The sequence below is a fragment of the Pelodiscus sinensis genome, unplaced genomic scaffold, assembly GCF_049634645.1.
Source record: "Pelodiscus sinensis isolate JC-2024 unplaced genomic scaffold, ASM4963464v1 ctg82, whole genome shotgun sequence".
Taxonomy (NCBI): domain Eukaryota; kingdom Metazoa; phylum Chordata; order Testudines; family Trionychidae; genus Pelodiscus; species Pelodiscus sinensis.
The window spans coordinates 400,620-427,267 of record NW_027465999.1 but is presented as its reverse complement, the minus strand read 5'-3'; the positions used below and the strand labels follow the sequence as shown (position 1 = coordinate 427,267).

The window sequence follows — 26,648 nt, the reverse complement described above, 5'->3', positions numbered from 1 at the left end:
GAATGTCCAAGTTAATTTACTTCCCCGCTCGGCGCGTAAATAATCATCCATCCATCCCTCGTTACAAACCAACCCACGACAAACCCGCCGGGTCCCGCGGCCCGAAGGACTCGGCGCCGGGGCGGAGAGCAGACCCGCTCTGGACAGCGAGGCTGTCGGCGGGGGGGTGCGTGCGTGGAGGGAAATAAGAGAACAGCCCCAAAGTAACAGAACGAGCCCGAATCCTTCTCTTCCGTGCCAGCGAGCAGCCGGACGGGCCAGGTCCAAGCTCCGTCCAGCGCCCAGGCCTGGCGTCTCCGTCGACTCCCAGTCCTGGCGGGCGCGGCCGGTCTGTCCTTCGGACCAGTGGCCCCTGGGGAGATGGCGGGGGGGATCGTGGGGGAGGGGTGCGGTGTGGCTCTGGGTGTCCGGGATCACCCCGCTCTGGAGCCGTCTCCCCCAGCTCTGGGGGCGGGGAGGGGCCGTGGCATGATCTGGCAGGAGGAGGGGGAGGCCTGGGGTGGGGGTGGCTGACTGGCTGCCACGTGAGTTCTGCCCCCGTGGGCCGGCTAGGCTCCTGGCCCGGCTTGGCCCAGCGTCTCCTGGAAAGCTGGAAGAGAGAGGGAAAGGGGCTGGGGCCGGCTAGTGCTGTCCTGGGAGGAAGGGGCCTTGCAGAGGGGAGGAGGAAGGCCGGTCTGGGGCTGGCAAGGAGGAGCAGGAAGGGGAAGGGAGATGGACAAATGGGGCATCCTGGGAGGGAGGGGGGTAGCTCACAACTGCCCCCACCCGGCTCATTTTACCCCCCCATGACTGCCGGGTGCTGCTATTTGCCCCTCAGCCCCTGGGGGCAGGAGCCGAGGGGTGGAGGCCTGGCAGGGGCAGCCCCCCCCCCATACTTACGTCCCCCTGCGTCGGCGTCGGCGCTCACATGTAGTGCCACTGGCCTTCCATGCCCATGGCAATGCCCATGCTGCCCATCGGACCTGGGGGGGAAGGGGACAGCTGGGACCCGCCCGCAGAGACGCCCCCGCCAGCCCCTCGCAGCCCGGGTCTCCGGCCTGGCCTGCAGCCGCCGGGGCCCTGCCGCGCTCAGCCGCTGTGGGGGGGGCTCCTGGCTGACACAGGCGCCCCCGGCAGCCGCGCCCGGAGTGCTGGGACCCCCGAAGCAGGGGGGGCCGCAGCCTGCCCGGGGGTGTCCCGGCGTGTGCCCCACCCCGCCCTGCCGCGGCCTCACCTGGGGGGCGGATGGCCACGTGCTGCTGCCCGTCCACGAGGTACCCGCCCGCGGGCTGCCCCTCGGGGCTGTAGGGCGCCCCCTGGCCTGTGCGGAAGAGGGAGGGAGGGCGGGTCACGGCGGAGATCGGCCACGTGCCGGGGGGCAGGACATAAGCCCAGTGGGGGGGCTAGAAGGTGACCCCGATGCGCCCCGCCCCGGGCAGGTGGCCAGGCTGGGGGGGCCGGCTGGTGCCAGCAGAGACCCAGCGGGCTCGTCTCATGGGGGGCCGTAGGCAGCAGGGCCCAGGCAGAGGGTTTGGTGGGTTCGGCCCCGGGCCCAGCCCCGTCACCTGTGCGGGTTGGATTGGTCGATCATCGGCTGCACGATGCGCCTCCGGGCGTTAATGAACCTGCGTGGGCGGACAGACAGACGGGCGGACGGTGAGTCCCCAGGCCGGCAGGGCGGGGAGACGCCCCCAGCCCAAGGGAAGGGGGAGGGGCCCAGCACGTCGTCCCCCCGTAGAACTGGCCAAGGAACGAGGCGTCCCTGGGATCCCCCATTCTGACCCTGCGCCCCAAGCCCCCAGTGCTCCCCACGGGCCCCCCACTGAGCTCCCGCCTGCTCCGGGGGCGGGCACGGCGCCTCATGCTGCCCGTGGGGGCGGGGTGATGGTTCAGTCCTATTATGAAGGGGAGGAAACTGGGGGGGGGGAGGGGAGGCAGGTGTCTTATGGGGGGGAGCTAGAGGCCTGGCAGGGGTGGGGCGGGGAGCAGGCTGCAGGGGGGAGATTGCAGGGACAAAGGGGTTCAAGGCAGGAGGTCGAGATGGGGGCTGTGAGGGGGAGAAGCGAGATGCTGAGGCAGGAGGTTGCCATGGAGGGTGAGGGGTTGTAAGGCAGGATGGGGGGGGTGTTGGTGGAGGTGGGGGGAGGGGTGTGGAGGGACAGGGTGTGGGGGGATGGGAGAGGGGCATAGAGGGACGAGGGGGTGGGGGTGGGGGAGGGGCAGGGGGTTTGGGCGGGGTAGGGGTAGGGGCCTGGAGGGATGGGGGTTTGAGGGGGGGTGGGTGGGGTGGGGGTAGGGGCCTGGAGGGATGGGGGTTTGGGGGGTGGGGGAGGGGCAGGGGGTGTGGGCGGGGTGGGGGCAGGGGCCTGGAGGGATGGGGGTTTGGGGGGTGGGGGAGGGGCAGGGGGTGTGGGCGGGGTGGGGGCAGGGGCGTGGAGGGACGGGGGTTTGGGTGGGGGGGGGCAGGGGCCTGGAGGGATGCGGGGTGTGGGTGGGGTGGGAGAGGGGCGTGGAGGGACGGGGGTTTGGGGTAGGGGAAGGGCAGGGTGTGGGAGGGGCATGGAGGGACGGGTGTTTGGGCGGGGGAGCGGGGGCCTGGAGGGGTGCGGGGTGTGGGTGGGGCGTGGAGGGACGGGAGTTTGGGGTGGGGGAGGGGCAGGGTGTGGGAGGGGCCTGGAGGGACGGGGGTTTGGGCAGGGAGGGCGGGGGCCTGGAGGGGTGCGGGGTGTGGGAGGGGCGGGGAGGGACAGGGGAATGGGGGAGGGGCAAGGTGTGGGAGGGGCGTGGAGGGACGGGGGTGTGGTGGGGTGGGGGAGGGGCAGGGTGTGGGAGGGGCGTGGAGGGATGGGGGTTTGGGGTGGGGGAGGGGCAGGGTGTGGGAGGGGCGTGGAGGGATGGGGGTTTGGGGTGGGGGAGGGCAGGGTGTGGGAGGGGCGTGGAGGGACGGGGGTTTGGGCGGGAGGGCGGGGGCCTGGAGGGGTGCGGGGTGTGGGAGGGGCGTGGAGGGACGGGGGTTTGGGTGGGGGGGCCTGGAGGGGTGCGGGGTGTGGGTGGGGTGGGGGAGGGGCGTGGAGGGACGGGGGTTGGGCGGGGGGGCGGGGGCCTGGAGGGGGGCGGGGTGTGGGTGGGGTGTGGGAGGGGCGTGGAGGGACGGGGGTTTGGGGTGGGGGAGGGGCGTGGAGGGACGGGGGTTGGGCGGGGGCCTGGAGGGGTGCGGGCAGGATCGCAGCCTGGCAGCCTCAGGGCCGACCTTACCAGTTATTGACCTGCAGGATGGTGAGCCCCGTGTCCTGCGCCAGCTGCTTCTTCTGCTCCTCCGAGGGGTAGGGGTGCTGCAGGCCAGAGCAGAGCGGCGTGACCGGGCGGCCCCAGGACCCTTCCATCCCATTATAAAACGGGGAAACTGAGGCACGAAGCGGGTGAGCAGCTTCTTCCGTGATAGGGTGGCGCTAATGCCAGAGCCAGGGACAGAACCCAGGAGTCCAGACTTTTCCCCTCCCGGCTCTCTAACCACTAGCCCCCACTGCCCTCCCAGAGCAAGGCCGAGAAGGCAGGAGTCCCGCGTTTCCTACCTGTTTGCCGGTGCCTGGACACCCTGGGAGCCAGAATTAACCCCCCCAAGTGCCCGGCAGGCCCTGCAGGGACCTCACAGCCCCGGGCTTGGATCTGTAGCTACAGGGTCTGAAACACCCCGCCAGCCAGTGCTTTGGGTGGGGAGGGGGCTGGGAGCCAGGACTCTGGGATCTGTTCTCAGCTCCGGGAGGGCAGTGGGGGCTAGTGGTTAGAGAGCCAGGAGGGGCTGGGAGCCAGGACTCTGGGATCTGTTCTCAGCTCCAGGAGGGCAGTGGGGGCTAGTGGTTAGAGAGCCGGGAGGGGCTGGGAGCCAGGACTCTGGGATCTGTTCTCAGCTCCAGGAGGGCAGTGGGGGCTAGTGGTTAGAGAGCCGGGAGGGGCTGGGAGCCAGGACTCTGGGATCTGTTCTCAGCTCCAGGAGGGCAGTGGGGGCTAGTGGTTAGAGAGCCAGGAGGGGCTGGGAGCCAGGACTCTGGGATCTGTTCTCAGCTCCGGGAGGGCAGCGGGGGCTAGTGGTTAGAGAGCCGGGAGGGGCTGGGAGCCAGGACTCTGGGATCTGTTCTCAGCTCCGGGAGGGCAGCGGGGGCTAGTGGTTAGAGAGCCGGGAGGGGCTGGGAGCCAGGACTCTGGGATCTGTTCTCAGCTCCGGGAGGGCAGTGGGGGCTAGTGGTTAGAGAGCCGGGAGGGGCTGGGAGCCAGGACTCTGGGATCTGTTCTCAGCTCCGGGAGGGCAGTGGGGGCTAGTGGTTAGAGAGCCGGGAGGGGCTGGGAGCCAGGACTCTGGGATCTGTTCTCAGCTCCGGGAGGGCAGTGGGGGCTAGTGGTTAGAGAGCCGGGAGGGGCTGGGAGCCAGGACTCTGGGATCTGTTCTCAGCTCCGGGAGGGCAGCGGGGGCTAGTGGTTAGAGAGCCGGGAGGGGCTGGGAGCCAGGACTCTGGGATCTGTTCTCAGCTCCGGGAGGGCAGCGGGGGCTAGTGGTTAGAGAGCCGGGAGGGGCTGGGAGCCAGGACTCTGGGATCTGTTCTCAGCTCCAGGAGGGCAGCGGGGGCTAGTGGTTAGAAAGCCGGGAGGGGCTGGGAGCCAGGACTCTGGGATCTGTTCTCAGCTCCAGGAGGGCAGTGGGGGCTAGTGGTTAGAGAGCCGGGAGGGGCTGGGAGCCAGGACTCTGGGATCTGTTCTCAGCTCCGGGAGGGCAGTGGGGGCTAGTGGTTAGAGAGCCGGGAGGGGCTGGGAGCCAGGACTCTGGGATCTGTTCTCAGCTCCGGGAGGGCAGTGGGGGCTAGTGGTTAGAGAGCCGGGAGGGGCTGGGAGCCAGGACTCTGGGATCTGTTCTCAGCTCCGGGAGGGCAGTGGGGGCTAGTGGTTAGAGAGCCGGGAGGGGCTGGGAGCCAGGACTCTGGGATCTGTTCTCAGCTCCGGGAGGGCAGTGGGGGCTAGTGGTTAGAGAGCCGGGAGGGGCTGGGAGCCAGGACTCTGGGATCTGTTCTCAGCTCCGGGAGGGCAGTGGGGGCTAGTGGTTAGAGAGCCGGGAGGGGCTGGGAGCCAGGACTCTGGGATCCTTCCTGCTCTTAGCCCCACTACCCCCAGCTCCCAGCCAGATGGCCTAGCACAGAAGCCTCCTCCTGTCCCTGCCGATCAAAGGCCAGGCAGCCCCATGCTGCCCCGCCAGGCCCCAATGATGGATGAGGCGGCATCTTTCAGTGGGTCACCCCGAGCCCCCGCGCCCCCGACAGTGACAGATGACAGGCGCCCGCCCCCCGCCCAGGTCACTGCCAGCCGGGCCGTTGCTAGGACACCCGCTCGGGGCCCCCGCAGGCCATCGGGGCCTCCTGAAAATTAGCTCAGAATCCGGGATGGACGGGGAGGGGCTGGGCCGGCTGGGATTGGGGCTGCGCCAGGTCTGTTCGGAACCGGGGGGGCTGGGCCGGCTGGGATTGGGGCTGCGCCAGGTCTGTTCGGAACCGGGGGCTGGGCCGGCTGGGATTGGGGCTGCGCCAGGTCTGTTCGGAACCGGGGGGGCTGGGCCGGCTGGGATTGGGGCTGCGCCAGGTCTGTTCGGAACCGGGGGCTGGGCCGGCTGGGATTGGGGCTGCGCCAGGTCTGTTCGGAACCGGGGGGGCTGGGCCGGCTGGGATTGGGGCTGCGCCAGGTCTGTTCGGAACCGGGGGCTGGGCCGGCTGGGATTGGGGCTGCGCCAGGTCTGTTCGGAACCGGGGGGGCTGGGCCGGCTGGGATCGGGGCTGCGTCAGGTCTGTTCGGAACCGGGGGGGCTGGGCCGGCTGGGATTGGGGCTGCGCCAGGTCTGTTCGGAACCGGTGGGGGCTGGGCTGGCTGGGATTGGGGCTGCGCCAGGTCTGTTCGGAACCGGGGAGAGGCTGGGCCGGCTGGGATTGGGGCTGTGCCAGGTCTGTTCGGAACCGGGGGCTGGGCCGGCTGGGATTGGGGCTGCGCCAGGTCTGTTCGGAACCGGGGGTCTGGGCCGGCTGGGATTGGGGCTGCGCCAGGTCTGTTCGGAACCGGGGGGGGCTGGGCCGGCTGGGATTGGGGCTGCGCCAGGTCTGTTCGGAACCGGGGGCTGGGCTGGCTGGGATTGGGGCTGCGCCAGGTCTGTTCGGAACCGGGGGGGGCTGGGCCGGCTGGGATTGGGGCTGCGCCAGGTCTGTTCGGAACCGGGGGCTGGGCTGGCTGGGATTGGGGCTGCGCCAGGTCTGTTCGGAACCGGGGGGGCTGGGCCGGCTGGGATTGGGGCTGCGCCAGGTCTGTTCGGAACCGGGGGGGCTGGGCCGGCTGGGATTGGGGCTGCGCCAGGTCTGTTCGGAACCGGGGGGGCTGGGCCGGCTGGGATCGGGGCTGCGTCAGGTCTGTTCGGAACCGGGGGGTCTGGGCCGGCTGGGATTGGGGCTGCACCAGGTCTGTTCGGAACCGGTGGGGGCTGGGCCGGCTGGGATTGGGGCTGCGCCAGGTCTGTTCGGAACCGGGGGGGGCTGGGCCGGCTGGGATTGGGGCTGCGCCAGGTCTGTTCGGAACCGGTGGGGGCTGGGCCGGCTGGGATTGGGGCTGCGCCAGGTCTGTTCGGAACCGGGGGGGGCTGGGCCGGCTGGGATTGGGGCTGCGCCAGGTCTGTTCGGAACCGGGGGCTGGGCTGGCTGGGATTGGGGCTGCGCCAGGTCTGTTCGGAACCGGGGGGGCTGGGCCGGCTGGGATTGGGGCTGCGCCAGGTCTGTTCGGAACCGGGGGGGCTGGGCCGGCTGGGATTGGGGCTGCACCAGGTCTGTTCGGAACCGGGGGTCTGGGCCGGCTGGGATTGGGGCTGCGCCAGGTCTGTTCGGAACCGGGGGGGCTGGGCCGGCTGGGATTGGGGCTGCGCCAGGTCTGTTCGGAAACGGGGGGGCTGGGCCGGCTGGGATTGGGGCTGCGCCAGGTCTGTTCGGAACCGGGGGGCTGGGCCGGCTGGGATCGGGGCTGCGTCAGGTCTGTTCGGAACCGGGGGGTCTGGGCCGGCTGGGATTGGGGCTGCACCAGGTCTGTTCGGAACCGGGGGGGCTGGGCCGGCTGGGATTGGGGCTGCGCCAGGTCTGTTCGGAACCGGTGGGGGCTGGGCCGGCTGGGATTGGGGCTGCGCCAGGTCTGTTCGGAACCGGGGGGGCTGGGCCGGCTGGGATTGGGGCTGCGTCAGGTCTGTTCGGAACCGGGGGTCTGGGCTGGCTGGGATTTGGGCTGTGCCAGGTCTGTTCGGAACCGGGGGGGCTGGGCCGGCTGGGATTGGGGCTGCGCCAGGTCTGTTCGGAACCGGGGGGGCTGGGCCGGCTGGGATTGGGGCTGCGCCAGGTCTGTTCGGAACCGGTGGGGGCTGGGCCGGCTGGGATTGGGGCTGCGCCAGGTCTGTTCGGAACCGGGGGCTGGGCCGGCTGGGATTGGGGCTGCGCCAGGTCTGTTCGGAACCGGGGGCTGGGCTCTCGCATTGGCTGGTGGCATTTACTCTTTGAGGTGGCTGCATGTGCCACGTCTCCCCAGCAGTATCTAGTCCACAAGGAAGACAAGAGCCTTCTACTGCTACTGACGGATGGAGCTGCCCTCTCAGCTCGCGGCCTTGGGAGCAGGGACCAAGACCAGCTGGTGACAGGATGAAGGGGCTAATTCTGCTGGCAGTGAGGGCTAGTGGGTGGAGCAATGAAGGAAAGTCACGTTCTAGGCCTGGCTATTTGGGCTGCTAGAATAAGCCCAGGAGTTCAGACCCTCTGACCACTAGACCCCTCTCCCCTCCTGGAGCCAGGATAAAACCCCTGAGCCCTGGCTCCCTCCCTGTTCTCCTCCCTTCCCCAAACCGCCTCCCCCTTGTGGCGGCTTCACTTCCCCGACGGGAGGGGGACGCGGGAACAGGCCTGGGCTTAGCAGACTGGCACCAGCCGGCGGGTTGAGGGTAATTGGCTAGAATTGATTACCCTTTACCAGCCTCTAATAGGTTTATGGCGCCTTCAATTAGCGACTAATTGGTCAGCGCTCATTAACTCGCCTTTGTTTAACTAACCAGGGAGAGATGCCAGGGGCTGCTGCAGCGAACACGGGGGCCACTCACCAGCGCTCTGCGCTGACGCCCCTGGGGAGCGTGGACGGGACATTTCTGCCCCTCTGCCCCGCTGAGGGGTGCTGTGCCCTCGGGCCTAGTTCTCTTATCTCAGTTCCCCTCTGGGCCCCCCACCCAGAGCCGGGAATAGAACCCAGGAGTCCTGGCTCCCTTCTGCCCCCACGCTAACCACTAGCCCCTACTGCCTTCTCCGAGCCGGGAATAGAACCCAGGAGTCCTGGCTCCCTTCTGCCCTCACGCTAACCACTAGCCCCTACTGCCTTCTCCGAGCCGGGAATAGAACCCAGGAGTCCTGGCTCCCTTCTGCCCCCATGCTAACCACTAGCCCCTACTGCCTTCTCCGAGCCGGGAATAGAACCCAGGAGTCCTGGCTCCCTTCTGCCCCCACAGTAACCACTAGCCCCTACTGCCTTCTCCGAGCCAGGAATAGAACCCAGGAGTCCTGGCTCCCTTCTGCCCCCACAGTAACCACTAGCCCCTACTGCCTTCTCCGAGCCGGGAATAGAACCCAGGAGTCCTGGCTCCCTACCTGCCCCCCCCCCCACAGTAACCACTAGCCCCTACTGCCTTCTCCGAGCCGGGAATAGAACCCAGGAGTCCTGGCTCCCTTCTGCCCCCACAGTAACCACTAGCCCCTACTGCCTTCTCCGAGCCGGGAATAGAACCCAGGAGTCCTGGCTCCCTTCTGCCCCCACGCTAACCACTAGCCCCTACTGCCTTCTCCGAGCCGGGAATAGAACCCAGGAGTCCTGGCTCCCTTCTGCCCCCACAGTAACCACTAGCCCCTACTGCCTTCTCCGAGCCGGGAATAGAACCCAGGAGTCCTGTCTCCCTACCTGCCCCCCCCACTAACCACTAGCCCCTACTGCCTTCCCAGAGCCGGGAATAGAACCCAGGAGTCCTGTCTCCCTACCTGCCCCCCCCCACTAACCACTAGCCCCTACTGCCTTCCCAGAGCCGGGAATAGAACCCAGGAGTCCTGTCTCCCAGGCTCTAACCATTATAGCCCACTCCGCCTCCCTGGTCTCTGTCTCACTTTCACTCCTTGTGTCTCTGGCGCCTGGCCCTCGTCACTCACCGACAGGTGCTGGAACAGCCAGGCCCGCATGATGTTAGTGGCCACTTTGGGGAAGATCCCCCGCTTCTTGTTGCGTTTCTTGTCCCGGTCCAGGTCATCGTCGTCCCCAGTGCTGGGCGAGGCCACGCTGGTGTCCAGGCAGTCCCCTGCAAGGAAGCAGCCGCTGGGGGAAAGGCACCTTGGGTGACCAGGAGTCGGACTTGAACCCGGGGCTGGCTCTACCTAGTCAGCTGCCCCCTGCTGCTTGCACAGAAGAAGAGCGCCTGGCCTCTTCCCAGGCCAGTAGGGGGCGTCAAAGAGCCGGAGGAGGCCCCCTAGGGGCAAGAATGTGAAGTGCAGGCTCTTGGCATCTTGTTCCCTTCTGCTCCTTGTGCAAGCGTGTTCACCAGTGCACAGAATACTAGTGCCCATCCCCTCGTGCAACAGACCCACTCGCTTCTCAGAGCTGGGGGCAGAACCCCACAAATCCAGCTCCCCAGACCTCCTCATTTTAACCGGTAAGCCCCATTCCCTTCACAGAGCAGAGGAGAGAACCCAGGCGCCCCCCTCGCTCTAACCACTAGACCCCACTCCCTTCCCAGGGCAGGAGAAAGAAGCCAGGCGTCCCGGCTCCCAGACTCCCCTATCCCGACCCACACACCCCCTCCCCCGGCTGATGACGGATCCCTGGCGGAATGGGCCCGCCTTGGGAACTGTGGGTGTTTCTTTGGTTCCTTGTGGTGCTGGGCCCAGGAGGAGGCGACCGTGGACCAGGCTGGCCCCGGGATGTGGGCGGAGTGGCTCGGCCTGCGGGTCCTCAGCGCCTAGGCCCAGCTGCTCAGAGGGGCGGGCAGCAAGGTGCCTGCACACCCCAGGAGGGGGCCTAGGAGCTCCCAGAGGGCCAAGCCCAGGCACGGACGGACAGACAGACAGAAGGGTACGACGGACAGACGCCTGCACTGCCCAGCACCCCACGTTGCCAGTCTCCTGCGTTGCCGCGGACATCTTCTGGCGGGATTCGAACCTGCGGCTTTCTGGGCTGGCGGGGACGTGGTTCCCTGGGAAAAACAAGCCTCCCTGTGGCAGAGGTACCATTGCACAGAACCTGGGCCTGCTGGCTGGATGCCCTGCAGCGCCATTAACAGTGCCCAGGGCTGGTATGGGGGGGGGGGATACCAGGGTCGCTCTGTTTATGCATGTGGGCATGTGTGCTTGCATGGACTGCTCTGTGTGTGCTTGCACAGGTTTGCACAGACTGCTCTGTGTGTGCTTGCACGGGTTTGCACGGACTGCTCTGTGTGTGCTTGCACAGGTTTGCACGGACTGCTCTGTGTGTGCTTGCACAGGTTTGCACGGACTGCTCTGTGTGTGCTTGCACGGGTTTGCACGGACTGCTCTGTGTGTGCTTGCACGGGTTTGCACGGACTGCTCTGTGTGTGCTTGCACAGGTTTGCACGGACTGCTCTGTGTGTGCTTGCACGGGTTTGCACGGACTGCTCTGTGTGTGCTTGCACGGGTTTGCACGGACTGCTCTGTGTGTGCTTGCACGGGTTTGCACGGACTGCTCTGTGTGTGCTTGCACGGGTTTGCACGGACTGCTCTGTGTGCATATGCGTGTTTTCACGCCCTGGGGTGTGTATGTCTCTCTAATGGCTGCTTCTTTCATTGCCTGCTCTCATCTACTTCCCCCCCCCCCACGCACCTGGCTCCTTCTGAACAAGCCCCCCCAGCAGCGCTGCCTCCCCTCCCCCTCTCTCCCTGGCCTGGGCCCTGGTCCGGCACCCTCTGTAGGGCGAGCGCCCCCCCCAGCCCCCTCCGGAGCCCCCCCAGCTGCTGAGCTTCCATATCCTCGGGCTAAAAGGCAGCTTAAAAGTCTTGCCTGAGGGGCCAGTAAATTATGCATCAGAGACAGCCCTGCGGGGGCTGGGCCCTCCCTCACCCCCCCCCCCCCCCCCCCGCAGGCCCTGGATTTTCATCCCTGGGATCCCGGAGAACAAAAGGAGCATCTGGAACAAAAGGGCGGGGGGGGGTTGGGAGGGGGGCTAAGTGGGTCGAAAGAGGTTGGGGGAGAGGAACAATGTGGGGGGAAGGGACTGGGGTAGAGCAGGGATGAACCGCGTGGGGGAGGGGCGTTAGGAGGGGGAGCGGTGTCAGCAGGTCCTGGGTTGGGGGAGGGGACGGGCTGGAAGCTGGGAGGTGCTGCATTGGGGGAGGGGACGGGGGCTGGGGTGCGCAAGCTCTGACCCCCCCATTTGGGGCAGGAAGTGCTGTGACCCCCTGGGAGCAGACCTGGCTGCAGGGGAGCCGCCTGCTGAGCCCCCGCATGTGGTGGGAACGATTCACGGCCCACTTGTGCGCCTTGGAGGAAGTGCCGGGTGTGTTGTGCGGGTGTAGGATGCAGGGGCGTGCGGGGCATGGCTGCGCGGCGCGTGCACATGTAATGCAGCTGCATGGTGCAGGGTGTGCGGGGGGCAGCTGCATGGTGCAGGGCAGCTACATAGTGCAGGGGCGTGCGGGGGCAGCTACAGGGTGCAGGAGCATGCGGGGGGCAGCTGCATAGTGCAGGGGCGTGCGGGGGCAGTTGCAGGGTGCAGGGGCGTGCGGGGGGCAGCTGCATAGTGCAGGGGCGTGCGGGGGCAGTTGCAGGGTGTAGGGGCGTGCGGGGGCAGCTGCATAGTGCAGGGGCGTGCGGGGGCAGTTGCAGGGTGTAGGGGCGTGCGGGGGCAGCTGCATAGTGCAGGGGCATGCGGGGGCAGTTGCAGGGTGCAGGGGCGTGCGGGGGCAGTTGCAGGGTGCAGAGGTATGTGTAGGGTAGCTGCACAGTGTGGGGGCATGCGGGGGCAGTTGCAGGGTGCAGGGGCGTGCGGGGGCAGCTGCATAGTGCAGGGGCGTGCGGGGGCAGTTGCAGGGTGTAGGGGCGTGCGGGGGCAGCTGCATAGTGCAGGGGCATGCGGGGGCAGTTGCAGGGTGCAGGGGCGTGCGGGGGCAGTTGCAGGGTGCAGAGGTATGTGTAGGGTAGCTGCACAGTGTGGGGGCATGCGGGGGCAGTTGCAGGGTGCAGGGGCGTGCGGGGGCAGTTGCAGGGTGCAGGGGTATGTGTAGGGTAGCTGCACAGTGTGGGGGCGTGCATGGGGTGTGGGACGGCTGCACGGGGCGGGGGCGTGCATGAGGCATGGGGCAGGGTCATGGTGGGGCGGGGGGCGTGCGTGGGGCAGCGTGTGTAAGCAGTGAGGTTGTGGGAGGGGGGTGCGGCACGGGGGCCAGTCATGGCACGGCCGCGCGGTGAGAGGCCCCTCGGGACACAGGCAGCGTGGTTGGACGGGGCTGTGATCTCACAGACCCACCGCTCCCGCCCCTGCTCTCCGTACCCCGCCCTGCCTTGGCCCCCCACCCTCACCCGGAGCAGGAGCCTTGGGAGCCAACTCCCTTCTGCTGCTGCCCAGCCTGGACCTCACGGTGTAATCTGCAGCCCCTCCTCCAGCCCACGGGCTGGTGGGGCGGTTGGGGGGCTGGCAGGGCACTTGGGGGGCTGACAGTGGGTTTGGGCACTGCCCATGCGACTCAGGCTGTCACGATACCCCCAGGGGTAAATTCTGTTGTTTCCCCCATTCAGACTCCAGCCCCAGGGATTTTGTTCTGCTGCCCCACAGCCCTGCCAGCTCGCTGGCTCCTCCCCAGAGTGGGTTGCATGGCAGGGCTGGGGGGCCGGGCCGGGCCGGCGTTTCTCAGGCTAGAAAAAGCCTCTGTGCCCAGCCAGGCGATTCCTCCCTCGGGCCCAGGCTGGCGGGTGCTGGGGCGTCCCACCTACCTGGCTCGCTGGAGTTGTCGCCGCTCTGCGAGGCGAGGCCCCCGCTGGAGGGGCCCGGCGTGCCCGAGTGCGCAGAGCCCGTGTCCTCCCGCTCTCGCATCCAGTTGTTCTGGCACAGAGAGAGCAAGGCCGGGCGTGTTAGCTGGGCCGGGCTCCCCTCACCCCATTACCTGGGGTCCTGGCCCACTCCCCCCCCAATGTTACCTGGGGTCCTGGCCCACTTCCCCCCCACCACTGTTACCTGGGGTCCTGGCCCACTCCCCCCCCCCACTGTTACCTGGGGTCCTGGCCCACTTCCCCCCCACCCCGTTACCTGGGGTCCTGGCCCACTCCCCCCCCACTGTTACCTGGGGTCCTGCCCCACTTCCCCCCCACCCCGTTACCTGGGGTCCTGGCCCACTCCCCCCCACACTGTTACCTGGGGTCCTGGCCCATTTCCCCCCCACACTGTTACCTGGGGGTCCTGGCCCACCCCCCGTTACCTCAGGGTCCTGGCCCACTGCCCCCCTTGAATGTTACTTTGGGGTCCTGGCCCCCCCATGCCACCCTCATGCTGCCTGCGCCGGGGTCCCTGGCGGAGGAAGGAGCCCCAGTCTGGGTTGGGGATCTGTGCAGCTCCACGCATAGGGGGCCCCAGACCTCAGAAGTGGGGGGAGTCAGAGCAGCACCCCAGTGCCAGGGGAACCCCGAGTCGGGGCCTGGGGAGTCTGTGCAGCACGCAACGTAAGGGGGACCCCGGAACTCAGTGGGGGGGCCCCAGTCTCAGTGCCCGGGGGGGTCAGCACATTGACGGGCCCTGGATCTCGATGGGGGGCCCCCAACTCGGGCCCCTAGTGGTTCCCTTGTTACCAGCACTCCAGGACCCTCTGAGAAGCCCAGAGCCATGCGGGGGGGCCGTCACCCCGGGGGGCCAGGCAGCGAGCTCCCAGAGCATCCCCCCCCCACTCCTGAATGTGCCTCATTAACTCGACTAGCGCCCAGGCCCCTTGGAGGCCGGGGGTTCAAAGGGTTAAGGAGGGACCGGCCGCCTGGGAACCCGACACCCCCCCAGCGGATCAAAGGTCCCTGGTTAAAGGCCCAGGAGGCCGAGGGTGTAAACCATCCGCCCCGCCACAAGCAGCAAAATTCCCCCTTCCTCCAGAGCGCGGGGGCTGGGGGCTGGGGGCTGGGGTCCCTGAAAGGGCTGTCACCCCAGAGTGACTCCAGCCTCCCCTAACAGCTGGGGAGAGAACCCAGGAGTCTTGGCACCCAATCCTGCTCTAACCACTAGGCCCCACTCCCGTCCCAGAGCTAGGGATAGAATCCAGCAGTCCTGGCTTCCGGCCCTCTGCTCTAGCCACTAGGGACCACTCCCCTCCCTCGCCCTGCCCTTCTCCGGGGGTTGCTATTGTCCGCTGGACACCCCTGGAGCAGCCCCAGGGTTCATTAAACAGCCTGCGCATTAAACAGACACTTTGCCAGCCCACGAGCAAGGCTGGGTGTGCAATAACTGTGTGCGCGCGTGCATATGCGTGTGAATGCATGTACGTGTGTGTACTTGCGTGCGTGCGTACGCGTGTGCCTGCACGAGCCTGCGTGCGTGTGCCTGCACATGTGCGGTGGCCTGTCTCTACTGGCAGCAGTTCTGTCTGTAGCACGGACACACGTGTTTGCAGCATGTGCCAGGATTGCGCATGTGTCTGCCGCACGTGCCCGGCCACACGCATGATCTTTACATGCACACACGGCCCGTGCGTGTGCTGGTGGCACCTGTGTCCCTGGCCAGGCCCGACCGCGGGGGTCTGTCTCCGAAGGCCGGTAGCCCCGCGCCAGGCGCTGCACCCCGCCCGAGGGGGCTACCGGCCTGTGTCTGCCGAGGAAGCCGGGCCAGCGGGCGGGGGCTGCTCCCAAGTCCTGCTCTGGAATCGGGGCAGCCTGGGGGGTCTCCGTGGGGTCGTGATGCTGAGTCTGACCCCAGATCAACCCGGGGGGGGGGGGGGGTCCATCGAATTATAACGAAGTCCGGGCTGGGGATTCGCTCCCTCCCCGGCGCGCCCGGGGGCCTATTAACAATGCAGCCGAGTTGCTTTCGGCAAATGACTCCGCTGGCCGCATTAGCGGGGGGGGGGGGGGGGGGGCTGCCTCGTCACTGGCAGGACAGTTGGGAGGGACCTTGGATACGGGCCCCTCCCCAGCCACCCCCGTGCCAAGCTGGGTCCCCGAGAGCCCACAGGGGCTGGGCTAGAGCCTCCCCCCGCCCCGCCGCTGGCCCTAGATCCCCCCCAGCTCTACGCCTCCCCCCCGACCCACAGCCCTGCGCTCCCCCCGCTGCACCGTGTTCTGTCCGCTAGGCCGCGCTGCCTTGGGGCTGCCCCGGCGCCGCACCTGGTCGGAGAGGCTGGCGCAGGACCCCGCGAAGTCCTCCGGGTCCGATCTGGAGCCTCCGTCCCGGCCGTCGATCACCAGGTCGATGGGCATCTTCCCCTTCAGGCAGGTGATGTAGCGGTGGCAGAAGCTGTCGCACAAGTCGTGCACCTGCCCCCAAAGAGAAGGGCCGGTAGGAGGCGCCCGCCGCCAGCAGCTGCCCCCCAGGCCTGCCCCTCTGCCCGGGCTCCGCCTCCCCAGCCCTGCCTGGGCGTGCGGAGCTGGCAGGAGCGGGGGGAAGGATGGCCTAATGGTTAGGCCATGCGGCTCGCGCTCAAGAACCCGGCAGTCGCGTCTCTGGTCTACCCCAGACGTCCTGCCCCACCTGCCCCCTTGCCAGGGCCGTGGGGTTCTTGGAGGGTGTGTGGGGGGGGATCCCCAATCTCGGGGTGTGTATGGCCAGGCACGAGGGGCCCCCATCTCGGTGGGGGGAAGCACAAAGCGGGATCCCCAATCTCGGGGGGCCAGGCACGAGGGGCCCCCATCTCGGCGGGGGTCTCTGCGGAGCCAGGCATGCCGGGACCCCCGCAGAGCGGGGCCTTAGGCAGTAACATACCGCTCCTCCCAGCGGGGAGCCCGGAACCCCGTCTGCCTCGCCCAGGACCCGTCCAGAGCCGCGGGTTCCGCCTGGGCCTTTCAGCTCTGCGGGCCTGCAGCTCCGAAAAGCCCCCGCCCCGGCTCCGCTTTTCTTCCCTGCCCCGGCCGGAGCCCCCGTCCCCCCGTCCCCTTTGCTCAGCTCGGAGCCACTGGCGGGAGACCTCTGGCCGCCCCCCGACTGGAAAGCCAGCGGGGCCCCCTCCCCGAGCCAACGCGCCCAGCCCCACCGGAGCCCTTTCGCCCTGGGAATATCGCCTCGGCTCTGCGGGAATCCGGGTCCCGTTTGCTCCAGCTGGGCCCAAATCCGAATCTGACCCCCGGCCCTCGCGCCGCAGACCAAGGCCAAGCGCCGCCGCCCGGAGTTTACGCTGCAGGGCTGAAGCCCGGGGAGGCTGCGCTGGGCGGGCGCGGGGTAGCCTGGGGTGTGGAGCGACGCCCGCCCCCCCATGAGAACCGCAGGGCCCCAGGGGCTGCGCTCACAAGAGCCAGCTGCGGCCAAAGCCACCTCGGCAAACTTGGGTCCAGATCGGGGAATCGCCCCACCGGGCAAAGGGAAACCCGGGGCCAGGGTTCAGCCCGAGCGTGCGGCGCATCACGTGTGCCAGGCGCGCTCAGTTCCCAGCGCGCCGCCGCCCGGTCTCTGCTCCGGGCCGGGCCCCTCAGGCTGACATTAACCCTGCCAGGGCCGTGGCACCCGAGGACACCCCGGGGCTGAAAGGCCGCTCCAGGCGGGTTGAACCCCGTTGTCCCCGGCCGCTTGAGCGCTGCAGCGGGCTCCGCGCGGGCCAGCCGGTGCGCCCCGAGCCCTGCGCCCTGCGCCCCCGCGCCCCGCGCCCCGGCCTTGTTTGGGAACGGAAAAGGGGAAGCGCTTTGGCCTTTGCGGGGCCCCCCCGCGCCGCAGAGACTCAGCTGCAGGCTCAGTGCCGCTGTGGTCACTTGAAACCTTGGACCCGCCCTCGAAGCCGCCGCAAGCGGGCGGAGGGGGAGGGGGCCCGCTCCGCTAAACGCTCCCGGCGACACTCGCATGGCTCCGGCTGAAAACCAGAGCGCGGCCAGAGCGCAGTTTGTCTCCCGCAGGACCAGCCGGCCCAGCCCTGCGCCTCGGCCGGCACCCACGGGCCTGAGTCCGCGCTGGCGCGAACCGGCAAGACTCCCGTCCAGTCAAGGGGCGCCCGCTCTAGCGTAACCCCCCCGCCGGGCCACTTCGGATCAGCGCAGCACGCGGGCTGTCGGCTCCTTTTACCCCGCGTCTCTTTGCTTTGGAGCCCGCGCCAGGCGCTTAACCCTCCTGGCCCTGCGCCCGGTAGGAAAAGCGGCGGATTTACCTTTTCTAATTCCAAGAGATGGAACCGTAGGACCTGGATCGCTTGAATCATCTGGGAAGCCAAAGCAAAGGGGACTCGTCGGAGGCCTCTTATCTGCAGCCCCGCGGCGCACCGGGCCGGAGCACCCTGGAGCTGCGGCCCACGTTTTCCGCCATGTGCTGGCTGGGGGCACCGAGCTAGTCCCCTGCAAGGAGCCTCGAGCGCTCCCGCAGCGAAAGCCGCTTGGAAAAGCCGCGGCGCCTTTCGCAAAGGTGATTGAGCGGCCTGCGGCCCATGGACCCCCCTGCCCGCCGCCCGCCACTGGGGCGCGGCCGCCCCACACCCCGTTACGGGTCTGAGCCTGGCTCTCAGCCGCCGGCCCGGCCCGGCTCTGTGGCTCGGAAAGGGGCGCTCACCAAGTTATCCAGCTCGGGGTCGGACGAGAACAGCGGCTTTTCCGTCCTGATCTAGAGGGAGAGATGCGCGACCGCGCGCAAAGAACACGCGTGGAGGCAGAAGGTTAGCGCGCGCGGACAGCTGCTTCCCCTTCCCGGGACGCAGGGGGCTGGAGCGGGAGAGATCTCCCCACATCCCGAGCGTCCTCCCTTGAGTCTATTTCACTGCGGGCTCTGGGCGGCCTGGGCCGGTTACCGTCCCAGTCCCTGCTACGCCTCAGCCCCTCCTAGGCACGATCCCAACGGGCGGGGGGGGGGGGACACACGCTGATTAGCAAAGCGGCTGGGCCTGGTCTGAGGGCCCCGAGATGAGCCGGTTTTACCGGGGACGGGGGCGCTAGAGCGAGTCAGGCCTTGGCGTTGGCCCGGCTACCCCCGCGCCCTGCTCGCCGGCGGTTCCTCCGCTTCGCGGCCCGCGGGCCGGGCCCGGCCCGGGACTGACCTGTTTGGCGAACACGGCGATGTCCTCGCTGAAGGAGTCGGAGGAGCAGACGTCTCCGCCGGGGTACGAGCCCGCGGGGTCCCGGGGCGAACAGGTCGCCAGCTCACACTTCTCGAAGACCAGGGCCAGCAAGGGGAACAAGGGGTGTCTGCGCACACAGGAGAGGTTAGAGCCCGACACGTCTTGCACGCGCGTGTGCACAAGAGCCAGGTCATCCGTGCAGAGGCATGCACGAGTCCATGCACACGAGGGCTTGCCCACCCCTCGGGCAACAAACACACACAGCGCCCGATACACGCCCCCAGCCGTCTGTACAAACAGAAACGCACACACAGTGCCCGATACACACACACCCTGCACCCCTCTGTACAAATAGGAACACACACACACAGTGTGCCCGATACACACACACCCTGCACCCCTCTGTACAAATTGGAACACACACACACACAGTGCCCGAAAAACACACACCCTGCACCCCTCTGTACAAATAGGAACACACACACACACAGTGTGCCCGATACACACACACCCTGCACCCCTCTGTACAAATAGGAACACACACACACACAGTGTGCCCGATACACACACACCCTGCACCCCTCTGTACAAATTGGAACACACACACACACAGTGCCCGAAAAACACATACCCTGCACCCCTCTGTACAAATTGGAACACACACACACACAGTGCCCGAAAAACACATACCCTGCACCCCTCTGTACAAATAGGAACACACACACACACAGTGCCCGATACACACACACCCTGCACCCCTCTGTACAAATTGGAACACACACACACACAGTGCCCGAAAAACACATACCCTGCACCCCTCTGTACAAATAGGAACACACACCGTGCCCGAAAAACACACACCCTGCACCCCTCTGTACAAATAGGAACACACACACACAGAGTGCCCGATACACATACACCCTGCACCCCTCTGTACAAATAGGAACACACACACACACAGTGCCCGATACACACACACCCTGCACCCCTCTGTACAAATTGGAACACACACACACACAGAGTGCCCGATACACACACACCCTGCACCCCTCTGTACAAATAGGAACACACACACACAGTGTGCCCGATACACACACCCTGCACCCCTCTGTACAAATAGGAACACACACACACACACAGTGCCCGATACACACACACCCTGCACCCCTCTGTACAATAGGAACACACAGAGTGCCCGATACACACACACCCTGCACCCCTCTGTACAAATAGGAACACACACACACACACACACAGTGCCCGATACACACACACCCTGTACCCCTCTGTACAATAGGAACACACACACACACACAGTGCCCGATACACACACACCCTGCACCCCTCTGTACAAATAGGAACACACACACACACACAGTGCCCGATACACACACACCCTGCACCCCTCTGTACAATAGGAACACACAGACACAGTGCCCGATACACACACACCCTGCACCCCTCTGTACAATAGGAACACACACACACACAGTGCCCGATACACACACACCCTGCACCCCTCTGTACAATAGGAACACACACACACACAGTGCCCGATACACACACACCCTGCACCCCTCTGTACAATAGGAACACACACACACACAGTGCCCGATACACACACACCCTGCACCCCTCTGTACAATAGGAACACACACACACACAGTGCCCGATACACACACACCCTGCACCCCTCTGTACAATAGGAACACACACACACACACAGTGCCCGATACACACACACCCTGCACCCCTCTGTACAAATAGGAACACACACACACACACAGTGCCCGATACACACACACCCTGCACCCCTCTGTACAATAGGAACACACACACACACAGAGTGCCCGATACACACACACCCTGCACCCCTCTGTACAATAGGAACACACACACACACAGTGCCCGATACACACACACCCTGCACAATTGGAACACACACACACACACATACACACGTACACACACTGCTCGCGGCAGCGGGGCCTGCTCACAGCTCCATAGCGCTTGGCACGGACACGCGCACCCGTTGTACAGACCGGGCGCTGCGGGTGCGGTTGTGCTGCAGGCTGTCCGGGAGACACGGGGGCAGGTCGCGTCCCCGCATCGGCCCGAGGGCTGCCGGAGAGCCAGACGGACACCGCGCTGCACCTGCTCCGCAGCCTCTCCGACCCGGCAGCGGCCTGAGGCTGAGCCCCCGCGGGTCACAAACCCAGCCGCTGCGCACGGCAGCGCGTGCAACGCGCGTGTGGGGCCCACCTGCGCCCAAGGCCGGACACGCGGCCGGGAGTGGCCCGCCGGCTACTGCTCGGCCCGCAGCGCGCAGACAAAGGCCTTTAGCCCCACGCACGGAGAGTGGGAGACTCGGCCCGCGGGGATTTACACTCGCGGCAAATGCGCGGACCCTGCGCGGCCCGGGCACGGCGCCAGGACAGAGGCCGTCGGTAGCCGCGTTTGGGTTTGAGCCTTGTTCCCAACACGCTGCGAGGTTGCGGAGGCGGCCGCTGGCGATCGCTGCGCACTGGCCGCGAGGAAACGCAAATCTCCAGCGGAGAGAAACTCCGGCGAGTTCGCGGGTGGCGAGTTCGCGGCTGGAAGCCCCTGGAATCCGCGCAGGGCTGCAGGCGGTGCGCGTGCCCAGGCTGGGAGGTCGGGGGTACACTCCGGGCGGGTACACGCTCGGGGTGTATCCTACACAGGACACAGCGTTAGACGTGTGGGTAATCCACAGGGTGTGCTACACGCCCACCCCGGAGAGCAGGGTCAGTGTGCGCGCGCAGCGCGGGTAATACGCGTCCACATCGGCAGAGCCAGGACATAGCAGGGCCGGGTTCCCGGCCAGTTTTGACAAGTGTGTCGGGAGAATCACGCCGCGCCAAGGCGTCTGCGGACACAGCTCTGGGAAGCGTCGTGGCCGGTTTTAAGCTTTGGCATTGGAAGGGGGAAGGGAAGGAAAAGTTGACGCGTAAAGTTGTTGGAAAGCGCAAAATCAAAAGGTTTTGGTCTGAAACGCACCGGGGGTAACGCCACTGGGGCTCCCCCACGCGGCCTCGTGCAACCCGCCTGCGGGCTGGCAGTGCGCGCGCACACGGAGCGCGTCTACTGCAGGCAGGATGACAGTTACAGCGCGCGCGCGCACACACACACACACACGTGCACACACGCCCGCGCGCTCTGCTGGCACATTGCACGGCTAATTCTCCGGAGCCCGCGCAACGGCTCATCCCTGCGCGGCTGTTCTGTGGCCCTTCCCGGATCAGAGCCGCACTGCTTGTTGTGGCGGGGGGGGGAGGGGGGGGGGACTTGCTGGGGGCTGTTCTCTCACCGGCTCTTTGCCTGCGGGGAGGGGGGTCCAGCCCGGCCGGGGAGGGCGCTCAGAGAAGGCAGAGGTAAGGGGCGCTCTGTGCACGCGAGAGGGGAGTTCTCACCATTGCTCTGGGATCGCACTAGGGGTGCAAAGCCTTGGTTAGACACTTCAACGGGGACTGGCGGGGGGGGGGGGGGGGGCAGTGCGGCCGGTGCCCGGTCAGCCGAAGGAGACAGAGACAAGGGGGAAGGCCAAACACAGAGTCCCCGAAAGTCCTTCCAGAGCGCGCGCTCCGGCAGGTCGCGCACTGGCACCGGTGAACGGCAGCGCAGTGTGCAAGAGAACACGGGCCTCGTGTGCAGTGTGGTGCCCGGGCCCGCCGCTGTGTGCGGCGTGTGGTCTGCAGCCCATGCACCCCGGGACACAGACACACACACACAAACACAGACACCCCCGCCACATATAACCAAGCACAGACACCCCGCCACACACACACACACACACACACACACACACACACACAAACACAGACACCCCCGCCACACACAGACACACACACACACACACACACACACACACACAAACACAGACACCCCCGCCACACACAGACACACACAGAGATACACACACCCGCCACACCTAAACAGACACACAGACATCACTGCCACACACACACACAAACGCCACACATAGACACACACGGACACCTCTGCCACACACAGACACACACACACACAAACACAGACACCCCCGCCACATATAACCAAACACAGACACCCCGCCACACACAGACACACACAAAGATACACACACCCGCCACACCTAGACAAACAGACACACAGACATCACTGCCACACACACACACACCCGCCACACCTAAACAGACACACAGACATCACTGCCACACACACACACGCCACACATAGACACACACGGACACCTCTGCCACACACAGACACACACACAGACACCCCCGCCACATATAAACAAACACAGACACCCCGCCACACACAGACACACCCACACAGACACACACACACACAACCACAGACACCCCCGCCACATATAAACAAACACAGACACCCCGCCACACACAGACACACCCACACGGACACACACACACAAACACAGACACCCCCGCCACATATAAACAAACACAGACACCCCGCCACACACAGACACACCCACACGGACACACACACACAAACACAGACACCCCGCCACACACAGACACACACACCCGCCACACACAGACACACACACACAGACACACACCCCCGCCACACACAGACACACAGCTACACAACTGGCCCCGCCAAGGCAGCGCTGCGCACCGACCGGGCCGGACCCTGCTCTCCCCGCACTGCCCGGCTCCTCACCCGTAGATTTCATCCTTCTCCCGCTTCAGGCTCTCGTTGGGTCCCAGACCCGGCGGCAGGCCCGCCCGATGGGTCGCCGCGGCCGATCCGTACGGGGAGCCCTGGTTCAGCGGCGGGTGCTGCAGGCTGCGCCCCGGGTGGGGGTCCCCGAAGCCCGGCAGAGCGACTCCATCCATGGCAGGGTAGTACGCCAGGTCATCGCACTGCGAGGGAGGCAGGTGGAAAGGGAGGGGCGGGTGAGCCAGCCAGCCAGGCCGGGATGCGCAGGGGTGGGGGGAGGGATTTTGGCACCCAACCCCCCTAGGCATGGCCAGATCCGGGGAGCCGGAGAGGTAATTTTGCACCCAACCCCCCTAGGCATGGCCAGATCCGGGGAGCCGGAGAGGTAATTTTGCACCCAACCCCCCTAGGCATGGCCAGATCCGGGGAGCCGGAGAGGTAATTTTGCACCCAACCCCCCTAGGCATGGCCAGATCCGGGGAGACGGAGGTAATTTCGCACCCAACCCCCCTTGGCATGGCCAGATCCGGGGAGCCGGAGAGGTAATTTTGCACCCAACCCCCCTTGGCATGGCCAGATCCGGGGAGCCGGAGAGGTAATTTTGCACCCAACCCCCTTGGCATGGCCAGATCCGGGGAGCCGGAGAGGTAATTTTGCACCCAACCCCCCTTGGCATGGCCAGATCCGGGGAGCCGGAGAGGTAATTTTGCACCCAACCCCCCTTGGCATGGCCAGATCCGGGGAGACGGAGAGGTAATTTTGCACCCAACCCCCTTGGCATGGCCAGATCCGGGGAGACGGAGAGGTAATTTTGCACCCAACCCCCTTGGCATGGCCAGATCCGGGGAGACGGAGGTAATTTTGCACCCAACCCCCTTGGCATGGCCAGATCCGGGGAGACGGAGAGGTAATTTTGCACCCAACCCCCCTAGGCATGGCCAGATCCGGGGAGACGGAGAGGTAATTTTGCACCCAACCCCCCTTGGCATGGCCAGATCCGGGGAGCCGGAGAGGTAATTTTGCACCCAACCCCCCTTGGCATGGCCAGATCCGGGGAGCCGGAGAGGTAATTTTGCACCCAACCCCCCTTGGCATGGCCAGATCCGGGGAGCCGGAGAGGTAATTTTGCACCCAACCCCCCTTGGCATGGCCAGATCCGGGGAGCCGGAGAGGTAATTTTGCACCCAACCCCCCTAGGTATAATCAGAAGGGGGGTATTTTGCATCGTGACTCGCTTCCCCTAGAGAGAAAAAGTCACGTTTGGGGGGCTCGTTTCTGAGCTGCGAAGACATCATCTGGGGGGGCTGGAAACTCTTCCTCTCGGTGCTTTGATCCCCACCAAGTTTCGCTTTTCCGGTCAATACTCGTCACCGACCCCTTTTGTCATTTTGTTTCGTTCCTTCCCCCCGCCCGGCTGCGCTGCTCATTTCACTCCTGCGAATTCGCTGCCCTCGGGACCCGCCGCTGCCAGGCGTAGGATTGTCTGGTCAGTGTCACAAACCCCGCAGCAGCTGGAATATTGTTCCTCTCGCCCCGGCGGCAGAGTTTCTGCCCTCCAGCCCGAGCTCTCCCCCTCCTCTCCTTTACAAGAGCGCCCGCCGTGGAGGGGAGGAAGCGAACCGGCCCGGTCTCATTGAACCTGGCGCTCATTGTTTTTAAAGAAGTGACCGATGTTTCGGGAGGAAATGCAGGCAACATTCCCCCTTGGCGTGCGCTAGATACGACCCAGTCCCCCAAGAACCCCCGGGCCGCCGCGGGGACGTCGGGGTCTAACTGGAAGAAACGCTCCTTGTTTCCAAAACAAACCTGCCCCCCGAGAACAGATGGATCGCGTATGACACGCGCTCTCCCCTTCTGCCTCCCCCGGGCCCTTTCCAGACCCAACGCGGCCTGGGCCCCTGTCCCCTCATGACCGCTATTGCTACTGAAACGTCCCTTCTCACCCGGGAGCGTCCCTGCGAGTCACCCGCGCCAGGTTTCGCCCCCAGTAGCCGCGGGGCGGCTGTTCGGCTCGGGGAGGCGCGGAGAAGGACTCCAGCTAGACTCAGGGGTTTTCTCGGGGCAAGCGGGAAATCCGGTTTAAACCCCCCCCCACCCCCCCGTCTCTGGGGTTTAAATGTGCGTCTCTCTGCGCGGCCCCAGTCTGATTTCCCCGAGTCCAACCTTGTTTATCCCGGGGTTCGCCCCGCACAATGTCACGCGCCTCGTTTGTACCCCCTCCAGCCGTACGGGCCCTTCCTCCCACTCACGGGCCTTCCTCCGGGGCACGGAGGGGCGCAGGCCGTTGGGGGGGATGCGCGGGGGCGACCGGGAGCGATTCGTGCTTTTCGCGTTGGCATCAACTCTCCCCCCTGCGCCCAGCCCTCGGAGGCGGCAGCGGTGCTGCTATGGCAGGGCCGCTCGCCAGCAGACGCGGGCTGCTCGGGTCTGTTAAGCGTCGCCCCCAGAGAGCTCCCGACAAACCAGACACGGGATTGATGTGAAGGGGGAAGGGAAACCTCGCAGGGCTCTCGCCAAGTGTCTAACAACCGGGCAGGCGAACCCCGGGCCCTGCGCGCCCCGACTCTGCTAGCGCGCTCCCGAGAGGGCTGGGGCCGAAAATAAGTTGGGAAAACTTCAGAACAGAAGCCCAAATTCCCCCCAGCCCCGCCACTAAGCGTGGCCCCGTTCGAGCGCCTGCGTGAGCAATAGACTTTCCCCGGCAGGCGGGGAGCCGAGACAGCCAAGCAGCCGGGAGGGGAGACCCCCACTGCCCACCAGGCAGGAGCCTGCTCCGTTCACCCCGGCACAATGGCCAACCCCGCGGTGGATCCCCGGGCGCGCCAGACACGCACCGCCCGGGCCCGGAGGCGCAAACCGAGCGGTGACACGGAGGCTTCCAAGGTGGCATCAAGACCCCTCACTTCTTAAAGAAAAAGTTGAGACTCGGCCGCCCCCCCCCATCTGGCCCCTGCACCGCCAGCACCCCCCCCCCCCCCCCCCGGGGCGATTTCTGTGCCAAGCCGGGCGGGCGGGGAGGGAAGAGAGGGGCGAGTCCGAGGAACGCTCCAGACCCCCCGAGCCGCCCTCCGCCCAGCCGCGAACCCCCCGAAGCCGCGCTGCTCGCGGCCCCCCCACCCCGCCGGCGAGCGCAGCCGGGGAAGGCGAACACAGCCCCCCAGACTTACCCTTTGTGCCATCGGAGGCTCGGCGGGTGCTCCCTCTCCGGCGCTGGCTGGCTGGGGGGGGCGCGGGCAGGTCGCTCCTTTGCAGGACCCCCCCGCTCCGAGGCGCTGGCTCCAAAGTGCGGGGAAGGGTTCGGCTCTCCGGGGTGGGGGCAGGGACCGGAGCCCCCGCCCCAGCCCCGCTTAGCCCCGGGCCGGGGCTGGCCAGCAGGCGACAAGCCGAGCCATGGGGGGGGGGGGTTCTCCGGGGGTCTCGGCCGCCCAGCGAGCCCGGCGCTTTCCGCGGCGGAATGAGCGAGGCGCCTTTCGCCGCAGCCCCGAGCCCGGCGCTGGGCTGGGGGGGGGCGGATCAACCCCCCCTCCCTGCACAGCCCTGCCCGCCGGGGGGGAGCCGGGCCCGGGCTGGGGGGCAGATCTCCGCGCCCCCCCGAGATCAGCCCCCCACCCCCTGTGCTCAGCGGAGCGGCCCGGAGCCGGGGGCGGGGGCCTGGCTGGTTCCCGGGCCGGGCCTGAGAGGAGGCGGAGCGGGAGGCGGAGGATGCCCCGGCTGCCCGGCCCGAGCGCTGAGCGC

The 26,648-nt window shown here is 66.7% G+C and overlaps 1 protein-coding gene across 3 annotated transcripts; it reads right to left on the bottom strand.

Moving 5' to 3' along the window:
- On the bottom strand, positions 1–26,648 carry MEIS3 (Meis homeobox 3). Of its 3 annotated transcripts, XM_075917956.1 has the most exons (13): positions 26,081–26,643; positions 22,914–23,116; positions 18,204–18,351; positions 17,723–17,773; positions 17,328–17,378; positions 15,367–15,516; positions 13,003–13,111; positions 9,216–9,361; positions 3,235–3,311; positions 1,554–1,604; positions 1,214–1,308; positions 880–962; positions 1–589 (listed from the first exon to the last, which is right to left on the bottom strand). In XM_075917956.1, exons 1-12 carry the CDS (start codon positions 26,090–26,092, stop codon positions 904–906), a joined length of 1,152 nt encoding a protein of 383 aa, XP_075774071.1. In that variant the 5' UTR covers positions 26,093–26,643; the 3' UTR covers positions 1–589; positions 880–903. The 3 variants fall into 3 exon arrangements, with proteins under 3 accessions (XP_075774071.1, XP_075774072.1, XP_075774073.1); XM_075917957.1 differs by lacking the exon at positions 880–962 and having other exon boundaries at positions 26,081–26,648; XM_075917958.1 differs by lacking the exons at positions 1–589; positions 880–962; positions 1,214–1,308; ... (1 more) ...; positions 3,235–3,311; positions 9,216–9,361 and adding an exon at positions 9,389–10,252 and having other exon boundaries at positions 26,081–26,256.

What these genes read in the sequence shown, in the direction of transcription:
- MEIS3 (XM_075917958.1), bottom strand. An exon ending in ATCTCTTGGAATTAGAAAAG is followed by an intron (nt 15,517 to 17,327) that starts GTAAATCCGCCG and finishes CTTTGGGGGCAG; the next exon opens with GTGCACGACTTGTGCGACAG. An exon ending in CGACAACTCCAGCGAGCCAG is followed by an intron (nt 10,253 to 13,002) that starts GTAGGTGGGACG and finishes TGTTTTTCCCAG; the next exon opens with GGAACCACGTCCCCGCCAGC.